Here is a 24,027-nt window from a genome sequence, read left to right on the forward strand (position 1 = left end):
TGCATGTAGGTCCTGGGTGCCCTGGAGTATCCTAGAGTGGAAGTTGTGACCTTCCCAAGTGGCAATAGTACAGTAGAAAATAATTGACCCAGAATGCCCAAGACCTGGTCTGTTCAACATTCACATTTTTAGAGCTGAGGTACATTAACTCCAAAGGAACACAGCAACTGAGGCGGGGAAAAGGCATCTTAGCTCACTTATATTTCAATGCTTTAAAATACATAAACAGTCCTGAATTATGCATCGTGAATTAACCACTCTAGCAAATCATCCTCCAGCCATTTTAACGGGGGGATATCTTTGGAAAGGGGTGGTCATCAAAATAAATCCTTTCAGAACAATTCCATTTCTGGATGCTTCTGGATTTAGAGTCTTAGAAAAATGATCTATAAACATAGATCAAACTTACAGCTTCCTGGATCACCACCTCTCTAGATATATTTGTGTAGATCAGTCCCTGGTCCACCTTTGTTTTCGCCTGTTTTATTTGCCTGAATCACCCTCTGTACTTTTCAAGGCTCACCTCAAACACTACCTCTTCCATGATGCCTTCCCTGATGCTCCAACAAGATGGGGTATTGCCTTCATCTGAACCGTCATAACAACTGGGTTGTACTGTTTCTTAGGTTCTGCCTTGAATGATAGTTCATTCACATGCATGTCTTATCCACCTCCTTGAAGCCACGAACCGTATCTCACTCGTCATTGTATACCCAAGAGCATCTATACAGAACCTTGCACAGAACAGGTGCCTGGAATCCCCTAACGTACGGAACACGCATAGAAAGGCTTTAGAAGGCATTCGGGCAATCTTTTAATTTTTCTAAAGGGGAACCCGAGGCCCAAAGACGTAGAAGTGCTTCACCAGGGTCAACAGCTAGCCATGGCCAGTGTCGGAACCAGAACTTGGGTCCCTCGACCTGTCATTCCCCTAGAGCACCACCATGATCATCTGACAGCTTGAACTGACTTCAAAAAGCTTCGAGAAGTGGGGGGTATTAACCTTGTGTCCAAAGGCTCAATGGGAGGGCCCATACTCCTCTGAGGGTGGAGGGAGTACTACCAACCACAAGAATAGCGGCCCAGCCGAGGAGCGTCCTATGTGCCAGGCACCGTGCTAGGCCCTTCACACAAGTTGCCTTGTTGTCATTGTCTGCTCAAAATGGCCACCCAATCTCAGAAGACTGACTTCTCTCCCTTTTTCCCTTCTAGGCTAATGGAGGTTGGCAGGATGCCACTACCCCTTCATCAGTGACCTCCCCTACAGAAGGCCCTGGCAGTGTTCACTCTGATACCTCCAACTGATCTCCCAGCAATCGCATCCCGGCTGACCCTGTGCCCCAGTCGGGACAGGGCCAGGAGGGAGGGTTTCTCTCCCAACGCTGAAGCAGTCAGACTGGAGGTCGAAGCAATCAGCAAACACAATAAGAGTCTCCTTCTCTTCTCTTCTTTGGGATGCTATTTCAGCCAATCTGGACACTTCTTTATACTCTCTTCCCTTTTTTTTTTCTGGGTAGAAGCCACCCTTCCCTGCCTCCAGCTGTCAGCCTGGTGTCCGCCATCTTTCCCGCCCCTTCCCTCTGTCCTAGACTCCCGGAGCCCCCGCCCTCTCTTACACCACGGAAGGATATTTTCAACCATTAGAGGAATTTAAAGAGGAAAGAAAATACAAAGAAAATAATAAACGTGTTTGTATGTTTTCACGCTGGTGGTTTGAGGAGCCAGATTTACCTCACTCGGATCCCTCGCTCCCTCTGTGAACAGGCAGCCCTTCCCAGTTTCTCTTCTTACTCTCACTACCTCTTAGCAGGAATGCGCAACGTTGCCCCACTCGTTCCAGGCCCCCTGCCTTCTCTTGCTCTCCCCTCCCTGGGCCAGCTCCGCTTAGAACACTTCTTCCTCTTCCTCCCCAGCCCTAGCTGTGCCCTGGGGACTGCCATAGCTGGGCTTCTAAAGGTGCCACATTTTCCGGTCTCACCTCCACTAGGTTGATCCCCAGGCAGGAAGTCAAGCAGCAGGAGAGGATGGAAGCAACCAGAAGGGCAGAATTCTCGGAGACTTTCTCCTCCTTCTCCTAACAGCTCTTGGTTTCAGAGGCACAGTCTTTGGAGACCATGCAACTCTTAGTAAGCAAGGTCCAGAACCTACCGCAAAACCAGATCCGAGTGGGCATGGCGACGAACGAACCGCTACAGAGTAGAACGTTCTCACCCTGAAACCCTTCAACGGCACCTTCTCGCACACGCACGCGCGCGGTCTCACACGTTCACTTTCTCCAGATCCGTCACAGGCCGCTTGCAGAAATACCCACATTAGCAACTGCAGCAATTAGCCCAGGAGAGGGAATTAGCGGCTCTGAGCGAGGCTCACGGAGACAGAGAGACAGCACGTGCCTGAACCTTCCAGGCCCCGCGGCCCCCCGGCTTGCACGCAGAACTGCATACACGGGACCAATCACGGTGGAAGCCAGGTTTGCAGTGTAAGCTCTTCCCGTTCCCAGCACCTCTGGACTCTCAGGGAGCCACGCACAGTACTTAGCAATGTCTGCAATGGCTTTGGTTCTGTTCTGGTTTTGTTTTTGTATTAGGGACATTGCATTAATTGTCCGGAGTGTTCCGTGGCGCCACATTCTTGTTCTGGAGGGGTTGTGTGAGCACACGGCCCAGGCACGTTTTGCCAGCTTCATTTGAAGACCTGGGAGCGATGGGGAAAGGGGCGGTGATATTCTCCGTGAAATCGTCCCAGTGATTTTCATTCCCCGGGAATGTCTGAGAGAAGAGTTACGTACTAGAGAGTTACTCAGTAGTGTCACCTGAGCTTACATTCCTCCTAGCCAGCTGTGCCAGCGGGAACGATGGCGGCTCTGTAACTTGACTCAGTGGAAGCAGGTTGGTCAGATCTCTCAGTGCCTCATTTTCTTCACCTGTGAAATGGGGATTCTTAGGCCTGGCTTACCAAGAGGCTTGTGAGAGACCGAAGAAATTGATTTCATTCGTATGCGATCCGTAAACGTGAAGTCAGGGGAAGTGTTATCTCCAAACTAACCCAGTTCATGCCACGTAGGGGCAACATACTGTTTCCCTGTTCCAGCGTCTAGGTAGCATCAGTATCCTGAGGTCATTGCCACGATGACAAGGAAAGGAAGGGATGGTGTTACTTTTTTGTTTGTTTTGGTCTGTGTGGTTCCATAGACTAGAGAGAAGCCTCCAAACTAGAAAAATAGGGCCCAGTTCTCTTCGTTTGTACTTGAATCCAGCACGTGGCCTTGTAAGTACGGAGTCCCCTGTCACACGCACTCTGCTTGAGAGGCCCGTGGGAGAAATATAAGACCCTGAGGGGTGAGGATGGCCGTCTAACAAGGTCATGGAAATCGTGCATGGCACTCCAGTAAGGAATAGAAACTTCCTGTGTGTACTGGGGAGAGGGGTTACCTAAGAAACAGGAAGGTGTGTGAATTTGAAGGAGAGGCAAAAAGTAAATCTTTGGCAAGATGGGATAAGGCCGTGATGACTAAAAGCAGTGGAAAGGTGGTGTCTGCTGACCTGTGCCCCAATCAGAACAGGGCTCGGTAGGGAGGCTTCTTGGCAAGAGCCATCTTGTGACCGACCACCCCGTAGTTGTAGAACCAGAGGAGAGTCTTGCTTAGCATCAGGAATCTAAACCACCCACACAGGAGGACAGTTGGAACACATGGCTGACTGAGCACAGGACAGAAGAGACCCAAAAGGGTTCTCTGGGACACAGGAAGAATGATTCCAGATTTGGGTTGAGGCATTGCCGTTTGAAGTTGATGACGCAGAGCAGAGCTGCATTTGCACAGACAGTTTCTCTCCCGCCGGAGTGTGCACTGATTCTCACCTCTCCCAGCACCTTCCCAACCCAGCACTTCTCTCCGCCCTGTCTGCTCCAGTTTTCCACCACCTCCCTTCCACGCCCTCCATCACGTCCAACGTGGCAGCCGCCAGATCCCCCGACGGTAAGCGAAGCATGGGATCTCTGGCGGCAGAAGGAAGGGGATGGAGAGAGCGTGCCTCTGGAGATACAGCTCCCTGGGAATCCACATTAGGTCAATCCTACAGATACCAAAATGTGCCCCAGGACTCCTGCATTTTCTGACAGGAGCGAGAACGCTCCATCTTCCCTGGCAGCCGATTTCCCCTGAGAAAAAGTAGCCCTTGGGTTTGCCCACCTTGTAACTCTTCATCACCTCTTCCTCTTCATCCCTGACTCCTTCCCCTGGCGTGAAACTGACGCCTGTGCAGTACTTTGTGACAAGTGGCACCTTCCTTACATTGATTCTTTTTACTTTGCTGTGGTGGTGGTTCTTTATTTGCTGGTCGTCTTCGCTCACGTACCTTCCCCGCCCCCCCCCCACCTCTTTTCCTTCTGAGTTTTATTTTTCTGCCCAGAAAAACCTGACTTCGATACCAAAAAAAAAAGATGAAACTACAGAAACTCAAATTTAAAAAAAACTTAAAAAAATACAAAAAAAAATACTCGACGATTCTTTCAGCTTTATTAACATTTTCCATTGTTTCTTGCGACTTGTGTCTCGTTCTTTGTAGTATTGATGATGAACATTTGATAACGAATGTTCTTGTATATTCAGATAAAGAAAAAAAAAAACCAAAAAAGCGGTCTGGATTTAATAGTGTTTATAATAAAAATTTTAAAAAATGACCCTCATAGCACGCAAAACAGGATGGGGGGGCTCCCCTCTTCTCTCTGTGACAATACGCATCATTCCTGCATTTGTTTCTCACGCCAGACTACCTACATTAATCATTTCCCCCATTTTTCTTTTATTTTCTTGCATTTGTGAATTAGTTCAAGAATGCTAGAAAAGTGTCGAGTTGTGCACATTCATTTCCTGTTTCACAATGTTTAAAAGTGACAGTAACTCATTTTGTAAACTAAAAAAAGAAAAAAAAAGAAAAAAAAAAGGTTGGGATAGTGAAGCATCATAGGTACAACCTAACATGTTATGTTTATTAACTTTGAGACCCAGAAATAAATTCTTTTCTTTCTTTCTTCCTACTCTTTAAAATATAAAAAAAAAATTATGTTTTGTGTTATTTTTGGTTTGTTTATTACGGGGGGGTGCTTTTTTTTTTTTAATTGTCAGGATTATGCTCTTGCTGTTTTTATTCCTTAAATATGTACACGAGGTGATGTGAAAAGATGACATTGGTAGAGTAGGCGGTTTCCCTGTGCTTCTATTTTGCTCCGGAATTCAGTTGACTTCAAAGACAAAGATGAAGCCCATCATGATGTCACATCGCTCCCCTGTATTTTCAGAGCGTGTGGCATTCCCACAGTCCCCGAGAAAAACACAGGGACCTGGGTTCTCCTTTTGGCCCTTTACAAATTCAACGAGTCGGTCCAGGAGACATTTTATAAGGAAGGGAAAGACTTTTCGCCCTTTGTTGCCTGTGAATGTCACAACAAAGTGCTTTCTTTCTTCCTGATTAATAACAACATTCCATGAGCCCTCTTACAACCAGAGAGGATTTTTCTTCCAGAAGCATCCCACAGGAAATCCTGGTGTGATGGACCATTGGCTGCATAGACTCGATCCAGGACGCCATCCCTGGGGTCGGTCAGTCGGCCTACTGATCTCTTGAATCCTGATTTTGGACGAAGAGTTGAGAAATCGAGCCCGACTCAGTGCTCTCCTTTTAATGGCGAGAGGTGAAGTTTGATTTCTTGACGACAAACCTCTTCTACGTCTCTGATGTAGGCGGCTGCTTCAAGCAAACGGTTAAACTGGCTTGATTTGGAATGTTTTTTATTAGTTCTAGGGGAAAAGAAAGCAGTATGATCTGGAAGAAGCTTATTATAAATATCTTGCATTCAACAAATGATTAAGTGTCCAGAAAGCAACCAGAACATAAGCAAGGAAAGTGTAGGCCACGGTGCAGGACCGCGGAACAAAGGTTTGGCAGTGTTTCTGCCCACACACCTGCACGCTTGTTCCTGAGTCAACAAAATAATGACGAGCTTTTCACATCACCTTTACGGTTTCAACACCCAGCTCAAAGCTTTCTGGAATCTTCTATTTTTTGTAAACTTTTTTTTTCCCTTTTGTTAAAATTAATAAAACATTCAATGTTTTTCCCCTTTCCTCTCTTACGACTTCCTTTCTTTCCTTTGGCGTTTTCCATGATTTTGAAGTGCTTTCCTTTGGTTGTTGGTTTTATTCTCCTGCTCCCCTCCCCTGTTCTTACTATTCAGAGTATAAACCTACAAAGTTCTGCTCTGTTTTTGGTTTTGAAAGTTTAAGCTTTTCTGCTTCTGTGAGAGCACAGGCTTCGGTCCCTTTTGATTCCAACTGAACTTTTGTGTTCTCTAATGATACTAACACGGTGTAGGTTTGACAGTCTCCTAATTTGTACTGGTAATGCATATTCCAAATAAATAGTTTCTTTTGTTGCAAAAAATATATACACTTGTATTTTGTGTAAATTTCTTCTCTTAACGTGCTGGCAACCCAAACTAGGGCTGTGTTAGTGTGGATTATGGTTTACACTGTGGCCCTAATCATTTTAAAGGCTCCAGACCAGGGCAGGGGGGCGAATGACCACACGAGCCACCTGTCTCACCTGTGAACTAAGAAGGGAGGAAGGGAAGAAGTAGGGAGGGAGCTCTTATGGGCAATTACGAGCTGTGCTGCGGGCGGGCAGAGCACCCCACCTTGTGTGCTTAGCTACGACTGGGGGCCACCCACTAGGCACCAGTTAAAAGAAATACCAGGGAGATTTTCCATAATAGATGCTAAGTTTTTAAGTCACAGCTGTTTTACCCGGTGGCTTCCCTTTCCTTCTCTTTGTCTGCTGGGAAATCACAGTAGCTGGAAATTCATGGTACCCGAGAGGTGGTTTAGAGGAAGGAATCTGGGTGATGAATCATACTCAGTTGTAGGCTAGATGTCGCTCTAGTAGATCTGCACATCTGCCATGCGTGATGTCTACCATCCTATGTAAGCATCTCTCCCCATTCTTTGCACCCATATTGCGCCCCTGACCTTTGGATTTGGTCTGTTACGGTGTTTGGTGTCTCCAAGTGTTCTGGCCACAGTGCCATGTCAGCCCTCCAGGCCTCAGGCTGTCTCCCAGCCATTGACACCGTCTTCCCATCCATGAGCAGGATGGAACTTATCTGGCATTTGACGTGTCCTTATCCCTCCAGGGACATCACATGACCGATTTCTTGTTTTCACACCTTAAGTCTCCAGAGCCCCAATGAGGCAGGCATGTATGAATGTCTTGAATGAACTCATCACTCACCCTCTCATCCTGATGGTGATTCTAATCAATAGAATATGGATCAAAGGGATGGAGAGTCAATGAGGATCAAAGGATCATGTTTATTAATGGACAAGCTAAGAGCCCAATGGCCTCCATAGCGTAAGGCTCGCTGCTCATGCTGATTTGGAGAACATCACCAGCAGCCAAACTGGACGCCTCGTGTTCCTTCTTGCAACCTAGACGTTGGAACACACTCGTGGGAGGTCTGGTGTGCCAGGCGGGCTCAGACTACTTCCTTTTCCAGTTGCATGGAAACTTGTGGACCAGACTCTGCCCCCCTAGTTTACTACTTAGAGTGACATTAAACTTTTGGAACAAATAGACCAAACATGCGTGAACCTCAAATTCAATACAGTCTATTTCTCGCTTAGGTAATAGCCCGAGGCCAGTATTCCTGGTCCGGGTGCCTCTTCTCGGTACACAGATTCCGGAATCTGGCTCCTTCCACATTGTGGCTCTTGCACCCTCCTGGATTGTGTAGTCCTTCACATCTAGCTGGCAGAAGGGAGAGTAGGAAGAAGGCTTACCACTTCTTGAAGCCTTTGACCAGGACGTCGCTTCCACCCCTATTCTCAAGTGCATCGGGTGGGCGATGGGGGTGGGAGGGCGGAAAAATTGTCCCTGGTTTATCACTTCCAGACAGTAATGCCACACCCCAACTTTTTGGACATTTGGCCTTCTATGTCATAGCAGGTGACCAAATGGATAAGGGAGAGCAAAAGACAATCCCAAGTGGCTGTTTCACTGCACTAGACACATTCCCAGGAAAGACATTTCCAGTCAACCTTCCAAAGTTGGCTTTGTGACTCTCCAGTGGGGAGAAGAGAGAAAGGGGTGTATACCCACAGGCCCTAGAGCTGTTCCACCTAATATCCCCCCTCAAGGGAGAGTAAACGGAAGTCTCTTCCTCATGGGGATGTGAGAGAGGGAGGGGACATCCCCCATCCCCAACATTTTTCAAACTTGGCTCTTGCCCAGACTCCGGTCCCAGCGCCCAGGCTGTAGTCACCACCCAGGGGAAGCTGTGGTCCATTAAGACAACCCGTTCCCACCTTCAGGAGGTGACCCCATGTTCATTGCTGGCCGGCAGGTCAAGTCTGGTGGCCGGCAGTCACTTTGAAGACTTTAGGTCTGAAGCCTTAAAATCACCAAATCTGATAAGCTCACTGCCCTCTGCCTGCCCCCCATTGGTTTCTACATGCTTATCTTTATAGACTTCTGCACCTGCCTGGTTTAAAAAAAAAAAAAAAAAAAAAAAACACGCAGCAAAATGCCAATGTTCTGAGCGCTGTTTGTTATCCACAATACAGCTTCTGGAAACATCCAGTGTAGGGAGTGCCTCTAGAGCTCCGTGTTAAGAAATGATTCACAGCGTCCGGAAGTGTGTATTAGCCTGGATCTCTGACCTGGAAGCCTGGAGCAAGGAATGAGGCTCTGCTTTGGGGACATTGCCCTCATGTCTTGCATTAAAGCAGTGACAGCCTACAAATGAAGCCAGCAGAGGGTTTCCCATGAGATGCAGTCAATGGCTTGTAGCCTTGGGCAGTGTGGGCGTGGGGGCAGAGGTGCCGTAAAGGACTGTGGCAGTGACCGTGCCCAGGGCCGCATGCTTCGGAGAACCACTGTCCTCATGCATCTCCCAGGGACCCATGCAAAATACAGCTTAGCTCCAGCTTCTGGATGCCCCCAGACTCAGAGCAGGAGGACTCATTCGTTCACATCCACGTTACACTGTACCCCAGCCAAAATTCACCTTGTGCCACGATATTCAGCCACACCGTCCAGTGTAGTTCACCAGAGTCATCAGTGAGGAACTTCTGATAGCACCAAAGGCACCACCAAGTGCTACAGTAGTTTGAATATAACCCTTCTGCTGATATGTATCCAGAGAGAAACTGAAGTTCAAAATAAAATCCTCCTCTCTTATAAACTACAGTTCAAATGCTAGCCTATAGCTCTGCCTTCTTTGGTTTCCTCCTGGGTCCCCTCTCAGCCGGAAGTAGAAGTAGAAATAGAAATAGAATGAAGATTTCCCTTCTATGGCAGTGGCCGTCTGTGGGAAAGGCAGTCCCTGTTCCGATTCCTCCAAACTTCGATGAATCCAGCTTTGAATCTCTCTAGTACCCCGTTTTGTTTTTGTTGTTTTTTTTTAAAGTCACTTGAGGAGGTATTTGCACCATATCTCAGCAGCAGCCTGCCCCCACAGAATGCAGAAACCACAAGCGAAGCCCAGGCTTCTGGTCCGAATCAAGTTCGCAGAACCCAGATCATAAGATCGCATGAACGTTGCTGATCAGTGGCCAGAGCAGAGATGTTATCGTTCAGAGAAGAAGCAGGAAAGACAGAAAACACGAGAAAGAGTGAAAAGAAGGTCTGTATTGCGGTCTTTACCATGCCTGTTGATTAGTATCACCGGCAGTGTTGGAGGACAAGCCACCGTCGAGAGGTTCATTTCGCACTCTGCTTCCTAAGTCCGGGGGGAACCAATCCAATCTACGCAGCCTGCCTCCTCTCTCCGAGAATGACCTTTGAAATATTCATGTCTTTGTGAAAAATGCAAAAATGTAAAATGGGTCCCCTCCTGTCCGCAGGCTTTCTTGAGACTCCCTTCTTCCCCCTGGTATCTATAGACGTGTTCGAGATGTATGTCGATTTCCATTTCTCGTGAAGCTCTGTGGTCCTCATCCCAGATGTGTTTATCCCGGTACCACTGTGACTTCTACTCTTCCTTCTCCGGACTTTCTCCAGGGCACGACGCCATCCGAGCTCTCCCTCTGAGTCCACATCCAGCTGTCGAACAGGGGCTGAGGTCGAATTTGCAGGCCTCAGCCTGCAAACCCTGCCTGTCCGTCCCGAGCTCTCTTTGAGCCTTGCCTTCATGTTTCTGTCCAATTTCCCCCCAATTCCTTTAAAGTAGAGCCAGTACAGTTCACATCGTCTAACCCCCTTTTCACCACTGACACCCCTTCTCGGTTTTACGGAGGGTTTGCTCTCTTTGCCGGTCAGCCCAGACATTTGTGTTTTGTTGTTGTTGTTGTTGTCGTTGTTTTAGCATACTTCTCTAAATTCTATGTTGCAAAGGTTTTCAAAAATTCTGGATCTGTCCAAGGCTTCCATTGTTCAGATAGATTCTGCTCAGCTGTCTTTTCCTTTCCGTGCCTTGAGCTGAGTCCTAAGAAGAGGTGTCTTTGCATCACCCACATTCAGGCACTGTTTTCCTGTGTGGTGTGTGCCCATAGCACCCCCCAGCCCTCCCTTAGAGCAGTCTCCGGACCCACCCGCAGAGCACAGGACGTTTCAGAGCCCCTATACGTGGCAACAGCAATGCTGAAATTCACTGATCATCCTTGAAGCGTTCAACATGATCTTCTTGATTTTCCCCTTCAGATGTGTCCACATTTTCTTTTATCATCTAGTGAGACCTTTAAAGTCATCCACAGGGACATCTCAGAGGGGCTTTCCCGGATCCTTTGGTGAGGAATACATATAGTCTGCTCATGAGGATCTTAAAAGTCAAACTATACAGACTTGAATCCTAGCCCCACTACCGTCAGATTCTTTCCAGGGGCCCCTGGGCAGCTCCGTCGGTTAAACATCTGACTCTTGATTTCAGCCCAGGTCATGATCTCACAGTTTGTGAGTTTGAGCCCCGAGTCAGGCTTTGTGCGCTGACAGCAAAGAGCCTGCTTGGGATTCTCTCTCCTTCTCTCTCTGCCCCTCCCCCACTCATGCTGTTTTCTCTCTCTCTCTCTCTCTCTCTCAAAATAAATAAATAGACTTAAAAATTTTGTAAAGAAGCTTCTTTCTGAAGCTAGATGAGAGAACTTTTCTTCCACCGCCCGATTCTCCAACATTCCAACCCCAACTAGGTATCCGACGATTCAATTCAATTCTGACACCCACTCCCCAGGGTGAGCATCCGACTCCACAGGTTGAAAGGCTCAGTCCCTCAAGTCTGCCCTCGGTTCAGATGCCAGGTGCACATCTTGGGCCACCCTTGCTTCTGACTGACCAGTTATAAATTGGGATTTTCCACAATCTCCAGCTCAGGTTTGATAATGTGTTAGACTGACACACAGAACACAGGAAACCCCGTGTACTGGCTGATTATACAAGATACCAATGAATATCCAGATGAAGAGATACATGGGGTAGGGTCTAAAAGGGTCCTGGGTGGGGATCTTCTGGCCCCGTGGAGCTGGGGTGTGCCATCTTCTCAGCTTGTGGATGCATTTGCCAACTCAGAAGCTCCCCAGGCCCTGTGGTTTAGGGGTGCTTAAGGTGGTTTCAGCACCTGGGATGATTAGTGAAATCATTAGCCGTTGGTGATTAACTCACTTTCCGGCTCCCTCCCCTCCCTGGAGGCTGGGAGGTGAGGCTGAAAGTTTTGAGTTTCTAATCAAGATTTGGTCTTTTTCTGGATCAGCCCCCATCCTGAAGAGTTCTAGGATGCTCCCATCACATTTATCACTCGGGAAATTCCAAGGGTTTTAGGACCTCCGGTGCCAGGATCCAGGGACAAAGACTAAAAGTATCTTCCATTATACTACAGCCATTTACCAGCTTTGTGACCTAGGATAAACTGCTTCAACAATCTGTGCCTCAGGTTCCTCATCTATAAAATGCGGATAACATGAATACCTACCTCATAAGGTTTGGGGAAGATTAGATGAGTTACTATCTAGAACAATACCTGACATAGTCATTGCTACAAACGTGTTTATTATTTATTCTCCTCATGTATCTATCTGGGTGTATCTCCCTCCCTGAACTGGTAACAATCAGGATGCCCTCTTTTCTCTAGTTCCATTGCTAATTATGGGTAGAACTGTTAATTACAGGTATGTTTTCCTTTCTTTCTTTTCTTTCTTTTTATATCAGTCTAGCCGGTATGCTAAGATCTTACCCTTCCTGAGGAAATCCCTGCGACCTCCCTGGCTCAATCAACACGTCCTCCATCATTTTTCCATGACTCGCCCGCAGTTCCTACCTTAAAAGATTCCAAAATTCTTGAGAGAAATCACACACCTGGTGCTTAGAAGTAGATAAGCAGAGTTGATCTTTGGACACGTCTGTGAAGTGACTCAAGTGTCTTTTTACACGCCACGTACTTTCTTTAAATTCTCATTGTCCCCTGAACCTCCTTTTCTAAGGCTTCTCATCACCAAGGACATTTCAGCTTAGGAGGAAAGGATGCTGTGTGCTCCAAATGTCTTACTTGAATGACTTCAACACAGGTGATACTCTGCCAGTCTGCTAGCTCCATCTAACTTATGTTGAAGGTTGGGGGTTTCCAGTTTCTTATTAATCAATATGTGTAGCAGTCGCCAAATGGGATCGGGAAATGTACAACATGATGACCATAGCTGACACTGCTTATGGTGTATTTCAAAGGTGCTAAGAGAGTAGATTGTAAAAGTTCTCATCACAGGGGGGGAAAGAAAACATTTTTCTTTTGGGGGGGGTATCTATGAGATGGGGTACATTAATTAAATTTATTGTGAAAATCATTTTACAATATCTGCAAGCCAAGTCATCACGTTCTACACCTTAAAATTATACGGCGCTGTATGTCAATTATATCTCAATAAAACTGAAAAAGAGAAAAACCATTTTTTATCAATGGCCAAAGATATGCCAAGTTGCTATCCAAGTGGAGGCCTCGGGGAAACTTAGAGAACGGAGCAGACCTCCCAGTTCTGACCTCATCAAACTGAAGACGAAGGGCTGTTTATCCCCGCCAAGTCACTGCCTCTGGAGCAGCAGTGACATAAACACAGGTCTTTTCCTCCCAGGTCTGCGGTCCTGCCTCTCCACACATTACTGCTGTATTCAGCACCACTTTCCTCTCTGGGACTTTCAGAGCATGGCCCATACCTCCTTTATGCCAACAGCGAAATGTCTGCTGGGGATTCTGTGAATGCCCTGGTCTCCTCTCCCCCCAGGGGCTACTGCCCAGGGCATCACGGACATTGCCGGAATGGCAGCCACCTGTTTGAGCATCCTTGTGTTTCTTGAGGGAACGAGCATGGCCCCGACCACCTCCTATGCTCCAGGCACTGCTCTGTACTTCAGAAGGATCTTAGCCTCTGGTAGGACTACTTTTTCAATAAGACAAGGGATTAAACAAAAAGCCACCCAAATCTGTAGGTCCTTGTTGATGAATATGCCTGTATTCGCCGGTTCACAAGCTTGGGCAAGAATTTAAAACTATGATGTCCATTAACAAAGCCCTGAACCAGGGGGAGATGGAATTAAGCTGGGTTTATGGGCACAGATGTGGACTAAAATGAAAACCTTCTTGCTATCGAATGACTGCAAACAACTAATCCCATCAAGGAGTGGAGCAAGAGGAAGCTCCAGAAGCTGCTGAGGAAATGTATGAACCAATTATTTTCAATCATCTAGCTTCAAGGAGAGGCGCAAAGATACAAGGCAGGAATCCCTAACACCCAGAAGCAATGATGATGTTGATTTAGAGCCTTCCCAAGCCTGGAATGTAGTTACTGTGTCTTCCTCCAGTCATACAGGAATTCAAGTCCATTCAATTCAGCCAATACTTCTTGGCAGCTGAGTGCTGGGATTACACCAGCAAAAAAGATCACTAAGATTGGTTAGCAATTGCTTTCTTTAAAAAAAAAAAAAAAAAAATGTACGTTGGGGCGCCCAGGTGGCTTAGTCGGTTGAGCGTCGACTCTTGATTTTGGCTCAGGTCATGGTCCAGGGTAACGGGATGGAGCCCCCCATGGGGCTCTGTACTGAGCATGGAAACTGCTTGGGATTCTTTTTCTCTCTCTGCCCCTCTCTCCCCCCTCTCTAAAATAAAAATAAAATGAAAAATAACAGAAATATATGTGTATGAAGTTAGGTTGCTCTGTAGAGGTGAAGAAACAAGGTGAGAACGGCAGAAAGGAAATACAGTAAAACCTTGGGTTGCCGGTAACTTGTTCCGCAAGTGTTTCGCAAGACGAGCAACCATTTCTAATAAATTTTAACCTGATGAACGAGCGATGTCGTGCAATGCGAGTAGTGTGTGACACCAAACATCACACGATCACAACTGAGCCAATGGTTCTTGAAATTTGCTTTGATATACAAGTGCTTTGGATGACAAGCGCGTTTCCAGAATGAATCATCTTGCAAACCAAGGTTCTACTGTACTGAACGTGGAGGGCCCTTACTGACCTCTCCTTTTCCCCGTAAGTTCAGATTAGAACAGTTGGCTCTTGCCAATAGTCTTCCGACAACATCCCCAGAATTCCAAGCTGGTTCCCTTATTCCAGCCTGTTTGCAAACCTCGCTCCTGATGTCATGATGTCAGCCGCCGTAAATGACGGTCCCCGCCTCAGTCACAGACTCCGTCTTGGAGCAAGCGGCCATCTCTTCTGTGAAGCCTTTCTGCTCCCCGGGATCCCCATTCCTCCAAACCCTTCCTGTGTGTCTCTGGCCCTGCCTTGAACTGTAACCAAATATCTTGTGTCTCCACATAAATGGTGAGACTTTAAGGGGCCAGATCTGTCACACACAGAGAAGGATGCGCCGTGTTGCACATCTAGTAGGCACTCAGTAAAGAGAAGAAGGGGGGGAGGGAGGAAATGAGGCAGGACACAGGAAAATAAAGGGAAGAGAGAAAGGGGAGGTAGAAAGGACAAAGAAGGGACAGAACGAGAGGAGGGAAAACGAGAAGGAGCATAGAAAGGAGGGAGAGGCAGAAGCGGAAATATAAACGGGGGGGGGGGGGAAGGGAGGGGAGAGACCAAAGCCATTCAAGGAAGACGTGCAAGGTGTGTCATATCCCTCCACCCCCCCTAAATTTTGTGAGATCTCTGGCATTTGGGAAGTAAGACGTCAAAACAGGTGGCTGCAAAGAGGAACAAAGGCTCAGGGAAAGCGTGGAGGGAGGAGGAAGAGAAACGTGGATGGCACGACCTCACAGTTTTGTTTAAGTGAGCTCTGCCCACCCAGCTTGTGAACCTCAAGTCTGTGACTTATTGGAAGAATGCTAACCGGGGCACCTGCATGGCTCAGTCGGTTGAGCATCCTCTCTTGATTTTGGCCCAGGTCGTGATCTCACGGTTCGTGAGATCGAGCCCCATGTCGGACTCCATATTGACGGTGCGGAGCCTGTTTGGGATTCTCTCTCTCCCTCTCCCTCTGCCCCTCTCTTGCGCATGCTCTCTCGCAAAATAAATAAAAGAAACGTTAAAAAAAAAAAATAAAAAGAAAGAATCCTAATTATTTTTAAGCTCTAATAGGCCTGACTGCCCCTGGCGTTGGCTTGGACACACACTTCTTTGTGATCTATTCCTTTATTCTTTCTCTCAACGAGGGACAAACACTCACCCCACGTGCCAGGATCTGGGCTGGGAACAGAGACCCAACACTAAACCAAACCTCTGTTGTCAGGGCGCTTAGGTCCTCGTGGGAAGGACACAGGCAGCGAACAAAACGAGTGAGCAAATGGAGTATTGGGTGGTAATTGTGCTGGGGGGAAGGTAAGAAAGGAGGAAGTCCTACTGTGAGTCAAGATAGGGTGGCCTGGGGGGACAGGCTGAAGGACGTGAGGGAGCAGACGGTCGGAGGATCTGAGCAGGCAGTTCCAGACGGGGGAACAGCCCTTGCAAAGGCCCTGAGGCAGGAGCACCTCTGGTCGGTTTGAGCCCACGGTGGCTGAGTCAGAACAGGACTATGAGGACATCGCTCTGAAAATTATGGTGGAAGGAGCACAGAACACAGAGCCTCCTGGGGGGCCTGCTAAGGACTTTGGCTGTTCCTCTGAGTGAGCCTGGAGGCCTTGGAGGCTTTGGAGCAGCAGATGATGTCGTGTGACACAACCCGTGCGTCTCTGTATGACGCTCGCAGTGGTGTTGGGGACAGACCACAGTTTGGACACAGGGAGGCCACTCAGGAGACAATTGCAGTATTTGGAACAAGAGGGGACGGTGGCTTGGCCCCAGAGAAAATACTGGCATAACTAAAGGCTGTTTGCCTTCCCTGGGACCTGCCTCTGCACACACACTTTCTTCTGCCTACGACGACTTTCTCCCTGGTGCAACACCTCCCTGTATTTCGAGGCGCAGTGCTGACGTCACCCATTTTGCCTGGAGTCCCCATAGAGGATTGTCACCCCCCAGCACTCTGTGTGTGCCTCCCTTGTAGCCCAGATCCTATCCTGTCGCAATTACTCGTTTACATCCGTCCTCTTCTGATCCGAAAGTCCCTTGACGTCAGTCCACACACCTGTGTCCTCAGTGGAAATAAAAAAGGCCAATCAGACATGATCCCCAGCACAGTCTAGTGTGGGAAAACAACCACTCCCACGTGTGCTACGCAGTTGGGCTCATAGTTGTCAAGTGAATAAGCCAACGAGTTTACCGGAAGCCAAACCACCGTGGCTGGAGATGCGGTGTCCTTATTCGTGATGCTGTTTATGGAGTCACAACGCAGGGTGTCCCTGGCTGCTCCCACGCTTCCCCTGGTTGCTCCCCAGGGCTCCGTCCCGCCAGGATGGTGACCTGCGGATCCTACAGTGCCGAGAGCTGGGGTCCCGTCAGAGTGAGAGAGCCCGTGGAAGATTCCAGAAGGGGGAAGTGCAAGGTGATTAAAAGTCGCTGTGGATGCATTTGTGTTTTCCGTAGTGCCTGTGGTTGATGCAAAGCGGCCTCCCTGGAGCCTCCTGGTGACATTTGTTACTTGGCTTTTCAGTCCTTAAACAGAAATTCTGTCCTTTTCGCTGAATGGCTCTGCCTTTGCTAATGTTCTGTCTCCGCCAAGTCCCAGACAGAGCATTTGACATTTGTTATTCGTACAAGAGCATCATTTGCTGAGGATGAGTAAAAAAAAAAAAAAAAAAAAAAGTTTCCCCAAAGGGAGGAAATGAATGATTACCTCAGATCCCCTCACCCTTTTTCTCTTCCCTCCAGACACAACAGCAACCCACCGCCATCCCGGGCCCTGGCGGGGAGCTGCCCTCAACACTTTTATACCCAGCTTTGTGGGGTCCTGCTGCCGTAACAGCCATAGACTTATCAGGGGAGAGCAAAGGGTGACGGGTCGTGGAGTAATAGGGTGCGGTGGGGGGGCTCCAGTGATGTCCCTTTCACATAGGATGACGACATCCCGAAGGAAAGGTCCCGCCCTTCCGATCAACAGGTGTTTCCTGAGAGCTTACCACGTGTCTGGCATTGCTCCGGGTGCTGGGCCGGGGGGTGACGAGCAAACGTGAAAATACCTAGTCTCTCCTCTCAGGGTGCTTCCAGGCTAGTGGCGGTGGTGGTGGGGGGGTCTCTCATCAATCCACGGTGATGTGCACAGGTGGGTGTAAATCTGCAACTCGGTAAGTAATACGAATACGAGAATTAGGAGCCTAGGAGAGTTGACGCTAAAGGAAATTGGATCGGTCGAGGGGGTCAACAATGTCTTCTTGGGGAGCTGCCTCCCAAGCTGCAATCTGCGAAAACAGGTGAATTATGTCACGAAGGGTGAGAAGAGAGGTCGAGGCAGGAGAGGCAGCAGGTGCAATGGCTGTGTCAGAGCAGGGAGGCTGGGGGGGACGGCTACGCGAATGCAGGCCAGCGAGAGCAAGGGCAGGGACTCGAGGGGGGGCCTCATGGGACCCGGATGGCGCGTTCATCCGTCTTGCTCCCCGCTCCAGAGTCCCGTGAAGCAGGCTCTCAGCGGGGAGAGCAGGGTCTGAGGGAGGAGTGGCTCCTTCGTGACGCAGGGGTAAGAAGATAAATCGTTTCCGTTCTCATCCCTCATGAGATCACGGCCTGGTAAGACACAGACTAGACACATGACCCTACGTTATGGCATGGGGTATTTTCAGGTTAGGTTGAAGTGCCGTTAGAGTTGGTTCCAGGGTGGTGGGTTGTGGAGAGTGGGAAGCACTCGTAAGGGGAGGAAAGACGCGGGTCACTGAACTTGACGTGAGGCAGCTTCCCACCAGCCCTGGCCCACTATCAGCTCCGGGACCCGCTGGTTTCCCCCCCACTCCTCTCTCCTCTCCTGGCCCCTAGCCCTTCAGCCTCCAGCGCCATCGGGTGTAAATCTTTCTTGGAGAGTTGTTTCTCCTTGTGGTCATACAGTAACGGGCTCCTAAACCTGCCTGTGGGGTGAGTTACGAGCTGGTCTCTGGAGCCCCAGCCTCCGTTGCCCACAGAATGAATTGTGGTGCTCCGGGCTGCTGGGCTTTTTATTTATTTATTTGTTTGCTTTAGCATATTTTAATCTGATCATTAAATTGCAATCTGCCACCCGTCCCCAACCCGGACCGTCTTCAGATGGAACAGATTTTTCATAGGTAACGATACCTATAAACTTCAGGGATGGCAGCCACTGGAGCCAACCGGGGAGGGGGTGGGGGAGGGGAGGGCGACACCTGGCACGGCCTCGGTCGCTGTGATGTTGAGGGCTCAGCCTGACCCATCCCGGGGCGGCTAGAGCGGCCACAGTCTCCGGGGCAGCACCTGCGGCCTTTCCTAGCTGAAGACACGCATGCTGAGGCGGCAGGGGTGAGCCTCCGCACCTTGTCCTTGCATGCGTAAGATCGTCCCGGCTCCATACTGTGCCAGGCAGTAAAGGTGTCGCCTAACCTGCCTTTATGGGTGGGAACGGATCTGCGCTGATAAATCAGAGGCACAGAGGATGCCAGATGGTGCCAAGGAGCTTGCGTTCCCGAGGTCATCTGTCTGATCTGGTGCCGCCCCACCCTGGAGGGACGGCCACCTGACAGCAGGGCCACGAGCCTGGAGGGGGTGACAGTCACCGTGCTCATTCTGCTAACGCCACCAGGTCATCTGGCGTTTTGTGGGTTGTGCCGACACATTCCTTTGGGGCTCGCAATAGTCCCGTGAGTGTGACGGGGCAGGTGTCCTGAGTCCCATCTTCAAACGGAGAGGCAGGGGCTGTGCAGTGAGTGGCCGGGGTGGCACCGGCCCATACAGGTGTTTGCTGAGTTAATGAATGGCTTCCTGCTGCCCCAAAGCAGCCTCAAACCGCTTCTGAAGGTGCTTCTGAAACCGCGTCCGGAGGAAGGGCCAGGACGAGAGCCTAGGAGCCCGCAGTCCCCAACTGAATCACCACCAACCCCCACCCACAATGAATTCTCGTGCACGCCAGGGTGCTCAGCCCTGGGAAAGGTGCTTTGAAGATACCAAGGCACAGCAGGCAGGAAAAGGTCTGTCTCCACCTTACTGTGATTACGGTGGACGGGGCACTGGTTTAGGGCTCTGCCCGTATTCACTTCCTCAATTTCCTCAACAACCCACGGGCAGGTGCCATTGTCTTTCCACGACCGATGACCAAACCGAAGGGTAGAGAGGTTGGGCAACTTTCCCACGGGTCCCCGGCTGCGAAGTGAAGATACCGGGTTGGACTTTGGCAGAATCTGAGCTATCGACCACGTGCGACAGCCGTATCACCTCTTTGTTTTTCTTCCAGAACATACAGTTTCCTGCTCTCCGTGTCTATCTTCCTGTCTCACTGCGGAGTTCAGGTGCAGGGGGGAAGAAACAGGCGGTCCTGGCCCGGCTGTGGGACTAGGAGCTCAGGAGGGGCTGGGGAGAAAAGATAGCAGACGTCCTTGCTGCACTGGAAAACGCAGACCTTTTAAGACAGACTAGCAGGGCAAGTCCCCGAGCTTTCTGGAGCCCCAGGAAATGCACTCGAGGCACCAAACTTCCTCAAGTTTTCAGAAGAAAGAGGAGTCCCATCTGGAGAAAGAACTCAGGACTCCAAGCTTCTAGTCCAAATACCAGCCCCTTAAACACACATCTTTTTTAATTGACATTTTAAAATGTATACATACCAAGTAGATGTTTCTATTCATTGTTCCATAACTGGTTTGACAACTGGTTTGAGATCGAATTGCATCTCAGCGAAGGAGATAAATTTCTATAACCCGGGGTAAAGTGGATGACTGGGGGTGTCTAATCACTTTCCTACCCAGGTCTCATGCCTCCTGGTGGGCAACCCTCAGGGAGAAGCTGTTGTTCCAGCTTCTATCTTGAATCCCGTTTTCCATGATTTCTCCATACCTCCCAGCCATGGAGTCTCAGAGAGCACAGAAAGGGTCACTGGATGCCAGAACATTCTGTCACAACACAGGACAGTGTCAGACGAGCTGTGGCCAAAAGCCACTGTGCCAGGAAGTCATCCTCGAGTAGCCTTCCCTACTGACAATCTTACCTAGATTACAAGCTATCCACAGAGATAGAGCCTTGATCCTGACTTTGCAACCATAGACCTCCCCTTATTCTAACGAGATACGTGGACACTAACCCTCACCTGGCTCCAATCATGACCTTCAGAATAACTGTAACCATAACCTGGATGTTAATTCAATTGCTGGTTGGTAGACTATTTGTTGATTATTTTAATACCCGTCCCCCTTAAAGTCCACAGATTAAGCAAGATGACTACGCTTTGAAGAATGGTTTCAAGACCAAACCTTTTTTTAAAAAAGTGTATTTATTTTTGAGAGAGAGACAGACGGAGCGTGAGCAAGGGAGGGGCAGAGAGAGAGAGGGAGACACAGAATCCGAAGCAGGCTCCAGGCTCGAATCCGAAGCAGGCTCCAGGCTCTGAGCTGTCAGCATAGAGCCCAGTGTGGGGCTTGAACTCACAAACCGTGGGACCATGACCTGAGCCGAAGTCGGATGCTTAACCGACTGAGCCACCCAGGTGCCCCCCAAGACCAAACTTTTAATAAGCTAACCTAATTTAAAAAAAAATAAGCTGGGTGACATCTGATATTTAAAGGGGACCTCAGAAATCCCATGGCCTCCTTCTCCTGTTTCCAACCTGGACACAACCCTGTGCCGTCCAGTTTGTGGGATCTGGCCTCCGAAATAGTGGCTACAGATGGTTTTCCATGAGAGAGAAACTTATATTGAAAGCCTGGGTTTCTGAGAACTCCTCTAGGGTGACTGCATCAAAGAGAAGGAGAATATCATTCAGAGAACGGTGGAAATTCGGAAATTCAGGAGATCACGTGGTGCCGAGAGCCCTCGGTGTAAAACCTTTGTCCCGCCGCTTGGAAGCTGGGAGATCTTGAGCAAGTTATTCAGCCTCTCTGAACTTTCTGAGCCTTTTCCTTCACTGTGCAGCAGGGTCTCAGGGCCACCAGGATTAATGAGACACTATAATCAAAGGGCACGGCACACGCATGGCGCGTAGCAGGTGCCCTATCCATCTGGCCGCCTTGGCGCTTTTGTGATGCTCGACACCTGACTTCACACCCAGGACAGGCTATGAAATTGGGCTATGCGGGTTACAGCTCAGAGACCACGCAGAAAAAAAAAATGCCCTGTTGGGGACAAAGTGCCTTGAGGTGCTGAGGAGGAAGCCAGCATTTGTGATTCAGGTGCGGGTGCCTGGGGTCAATGGCGGCCCCAGAGTAGGCCTACCAAGTGCATGGGGTGAAGTGTCCCATCTTGAATGAGACCTGAAAACTGTCCCCTCTCCCCCTGTCCCATCTCACCTTTTGCCCATCAGCTCTGAGCATGCGGGAAGAAGAATAAACAAACTCAGGATCGGCCGGATACCTGAAAGGAAGGAAAGTGGGGGGAGGCAAGAATCAGGCTGGGTTTCAGTCGCCGCTCACCAACTGCTTTGTATCCCCCGTGGATTTCTTGTCAATGATTATTCAATCTCAGGCCTGACCTTTCTATTCTAAATAACACTGCAATATCAGCACGGCCCAGCCCGCAGCTTTTGCAGGAAATTAACTGTATCTGGCTCTCACAGGAGACTCGAGAAATCCCCTCAGTAACTAAGACCAGACTGGTTTACAGAAAAAAAAGACCCAGCATTATCTTCTCCTCATACACTCCTCCTAATGCCCGTCTAAATATCACAGGGCCCCCAGCTGTTTAATTCTAATAAATACTCATCTATTCTCAAAACAGACAAATGTTAGGTCTCAGGTGGGCCCCCAGCACTCGCGCGGGAGGAAGAGAATCTGGAGAAAGAAAGAACAGGAGAAGCTTCCAGCTAGCTTCCGTTGGCCAAGCATATGCAGTAGACCCATAAGGAAATGGCTGGTGGTTTCCCGGTTTCTGGTTCAGCCACAGCCAGAGGGAACTCCTGAGGGAGGCCGTGTTCACAGCCGGTGTCTGCCCTGAGCAGTCCTTCCCTCCCTGGGTGGACACTCGGTTTCCAGAGCCACTCTCCGAGGCAGGAGGGGCTTGGACGCATCAAGACCAAGGTCTAAGCATCAAGACCAAGCTGATCTGGCTCCGTGCACGGGGCGCTGGAAGGCTGGGAGGGCCAGTGTGAGCTCCACGGTTAAGGGTTGAGATTTTTCCTGGCGAATATTCCTGCTCTGAGCCGGTGCTTGGACCACTGAGTCCCAGTGGTTACCCGGCATGCAGGAACCCCACCTGGGGTGCAAGAAAGTGGAGAGAGAAAGGCCCTGTGCTCTGAAACCTAGCTGGCTTGCAAACGATGTGGGCGAGGGATGGGCGGAGCTAAAATATCCACCCTGTGACATTTTGACTTGGAAAATGCCTGGAAATGGCTGGATTTGGGTCACTGAGTACAAAGGAATCCTCTCCTGGGTTTCTTTGGCCCTTGACGAGGGCCCACGGTGGCCGAGAGTCCATGAGAGACCCTGGGGAAGGTCTGGGCTCACATCAGAGGCCCTGGGAGTCTGACCCCCTCCCGCAGGCGATGCTCCGTGGGGCACAGGTGCGGATCAGGACTCAGATGCTTTGAGTCCCTCTGAGAGCCGGTTATGAACTTGCACGACTCACAGGCAAAGATACTTCACAATGAATGTGGGTAGCTCGTGACTGTAATTGTTCTGGTTCCGTATTCTGTGTCCTCACCTAGGTCAGTGGCTCTCTGAGTGAGCTTAGGGGATCCTTGCCGGCCGATGAAAAGGGTTCTCCTGGCCACTGGCAAATAGACCCCTGACAGTTTGAATGTTGATTTTTATCTCCAGCATGAATTCATAATGAGCTTTTATTTTAACAAAACCTAAATATGACCTCAGTGATTCCCCCGCCCCAAACAGCCCCAGACATCATGTCTATCTATGGAGGTTTACTTAGATGCTACAAGATGCAGGGTAGTGCACTGAAAAACCTGAAGGCCACAGTTTGAAATCCATTGTTAAAACCCCGTGACATCCATCTGCTTTCTCCTGCCCTGCTTGTCAGGGAGCCTGGACCACACCTACCGGCAGAGGGAGGCGGGTTCACTTCCCCGACTGGGCTCCGTGTGGCTCTGGCAGTTTTCTAGGAAACACCCGACAACTAGAAGATACTCCGGAGCTTTTTCTCTTGTCCCGGTCAGCACTGCCTTCATTTATTTGATAAGCATTCACTAAACACCTTCTGTGTACCAGGCCTTGTGTTAAGTACTGGGGATAGATCATGAACAAACAGCAGGTTGAAAATCCCTGCTTTGTGAGAACACACATGATACTAAAGGAGAGAAGCCGAAACAAAACGAATAAGTAACACATTGAGAATGCTACCGGTAAATGCTAAAAAGAACGGTTAGCAGAGGAGGAAGAGAGCAAATGTTTGGGGCAGGCTAACATGTGATGTTAGCTGGGATGGCCAGGGAAGGCCTCTGTAAGAAGGAGACAGGTGAACAAGACCGAGAAAAGGGGAGGCAGCAAGCCACGTGGATGTGTGTGGGGGGCATAAGCAATCTAGGCAGAGACAGCATGTTCAAAGGTCCTGAGGCAGAGGCATGCCTGGTGCTTCAA

The 24,027-nt window shown here is 49.2% G+C and overlaps 1 protein-coding gene across 5 annotated transcripts in view; it reads left to right on the forward strand.

The window, feature by feature from the left end:
- PBX1 (PBX homeobox 1) overlaps window positions 1-6,444 on the forward strand; it is a 297,252-nt gene extending 290,808 nt beyond the window's left edge. For 3 of the 5 annotated variants that reach the window (XM_045455403.1, XM_045455404.1, XM_045455406.1), the window contains one exon: window positions 1,213-6,444. In XM_045455403.1, the coding sequence (XP_045311359.1) occupies window positions 1,213-1,305 (93 nt within the window). In that variant the 3' untranslated portion in view covers window positions 1,306-6,444. The remainder of the gene's footprint in view (window positions 1-1,212) is intronic. The other 2 variants (XM_045455405.1, XM_045455407.1) reach the window with 1 other exon arrangement.
- The last annotated feature ends 17,583 nt before the right edge of the window (window positions 6,445-24,027 follow it).

This window comes from Leopardus geoffroyi, chromosome C3 (assembly GCF_018350155.1).
Source record: "Leopardus geoffroyi isolate Oge1 chromosome C3, O.geoffroyi_Oge1_pat1.0, whole genome shotgun sequence".
NCBI lineage: Eukaryota > Metazoa > Chordata > Mammalia > Carnivora > Felidae > Leopardus > Leopardus geoffroyi.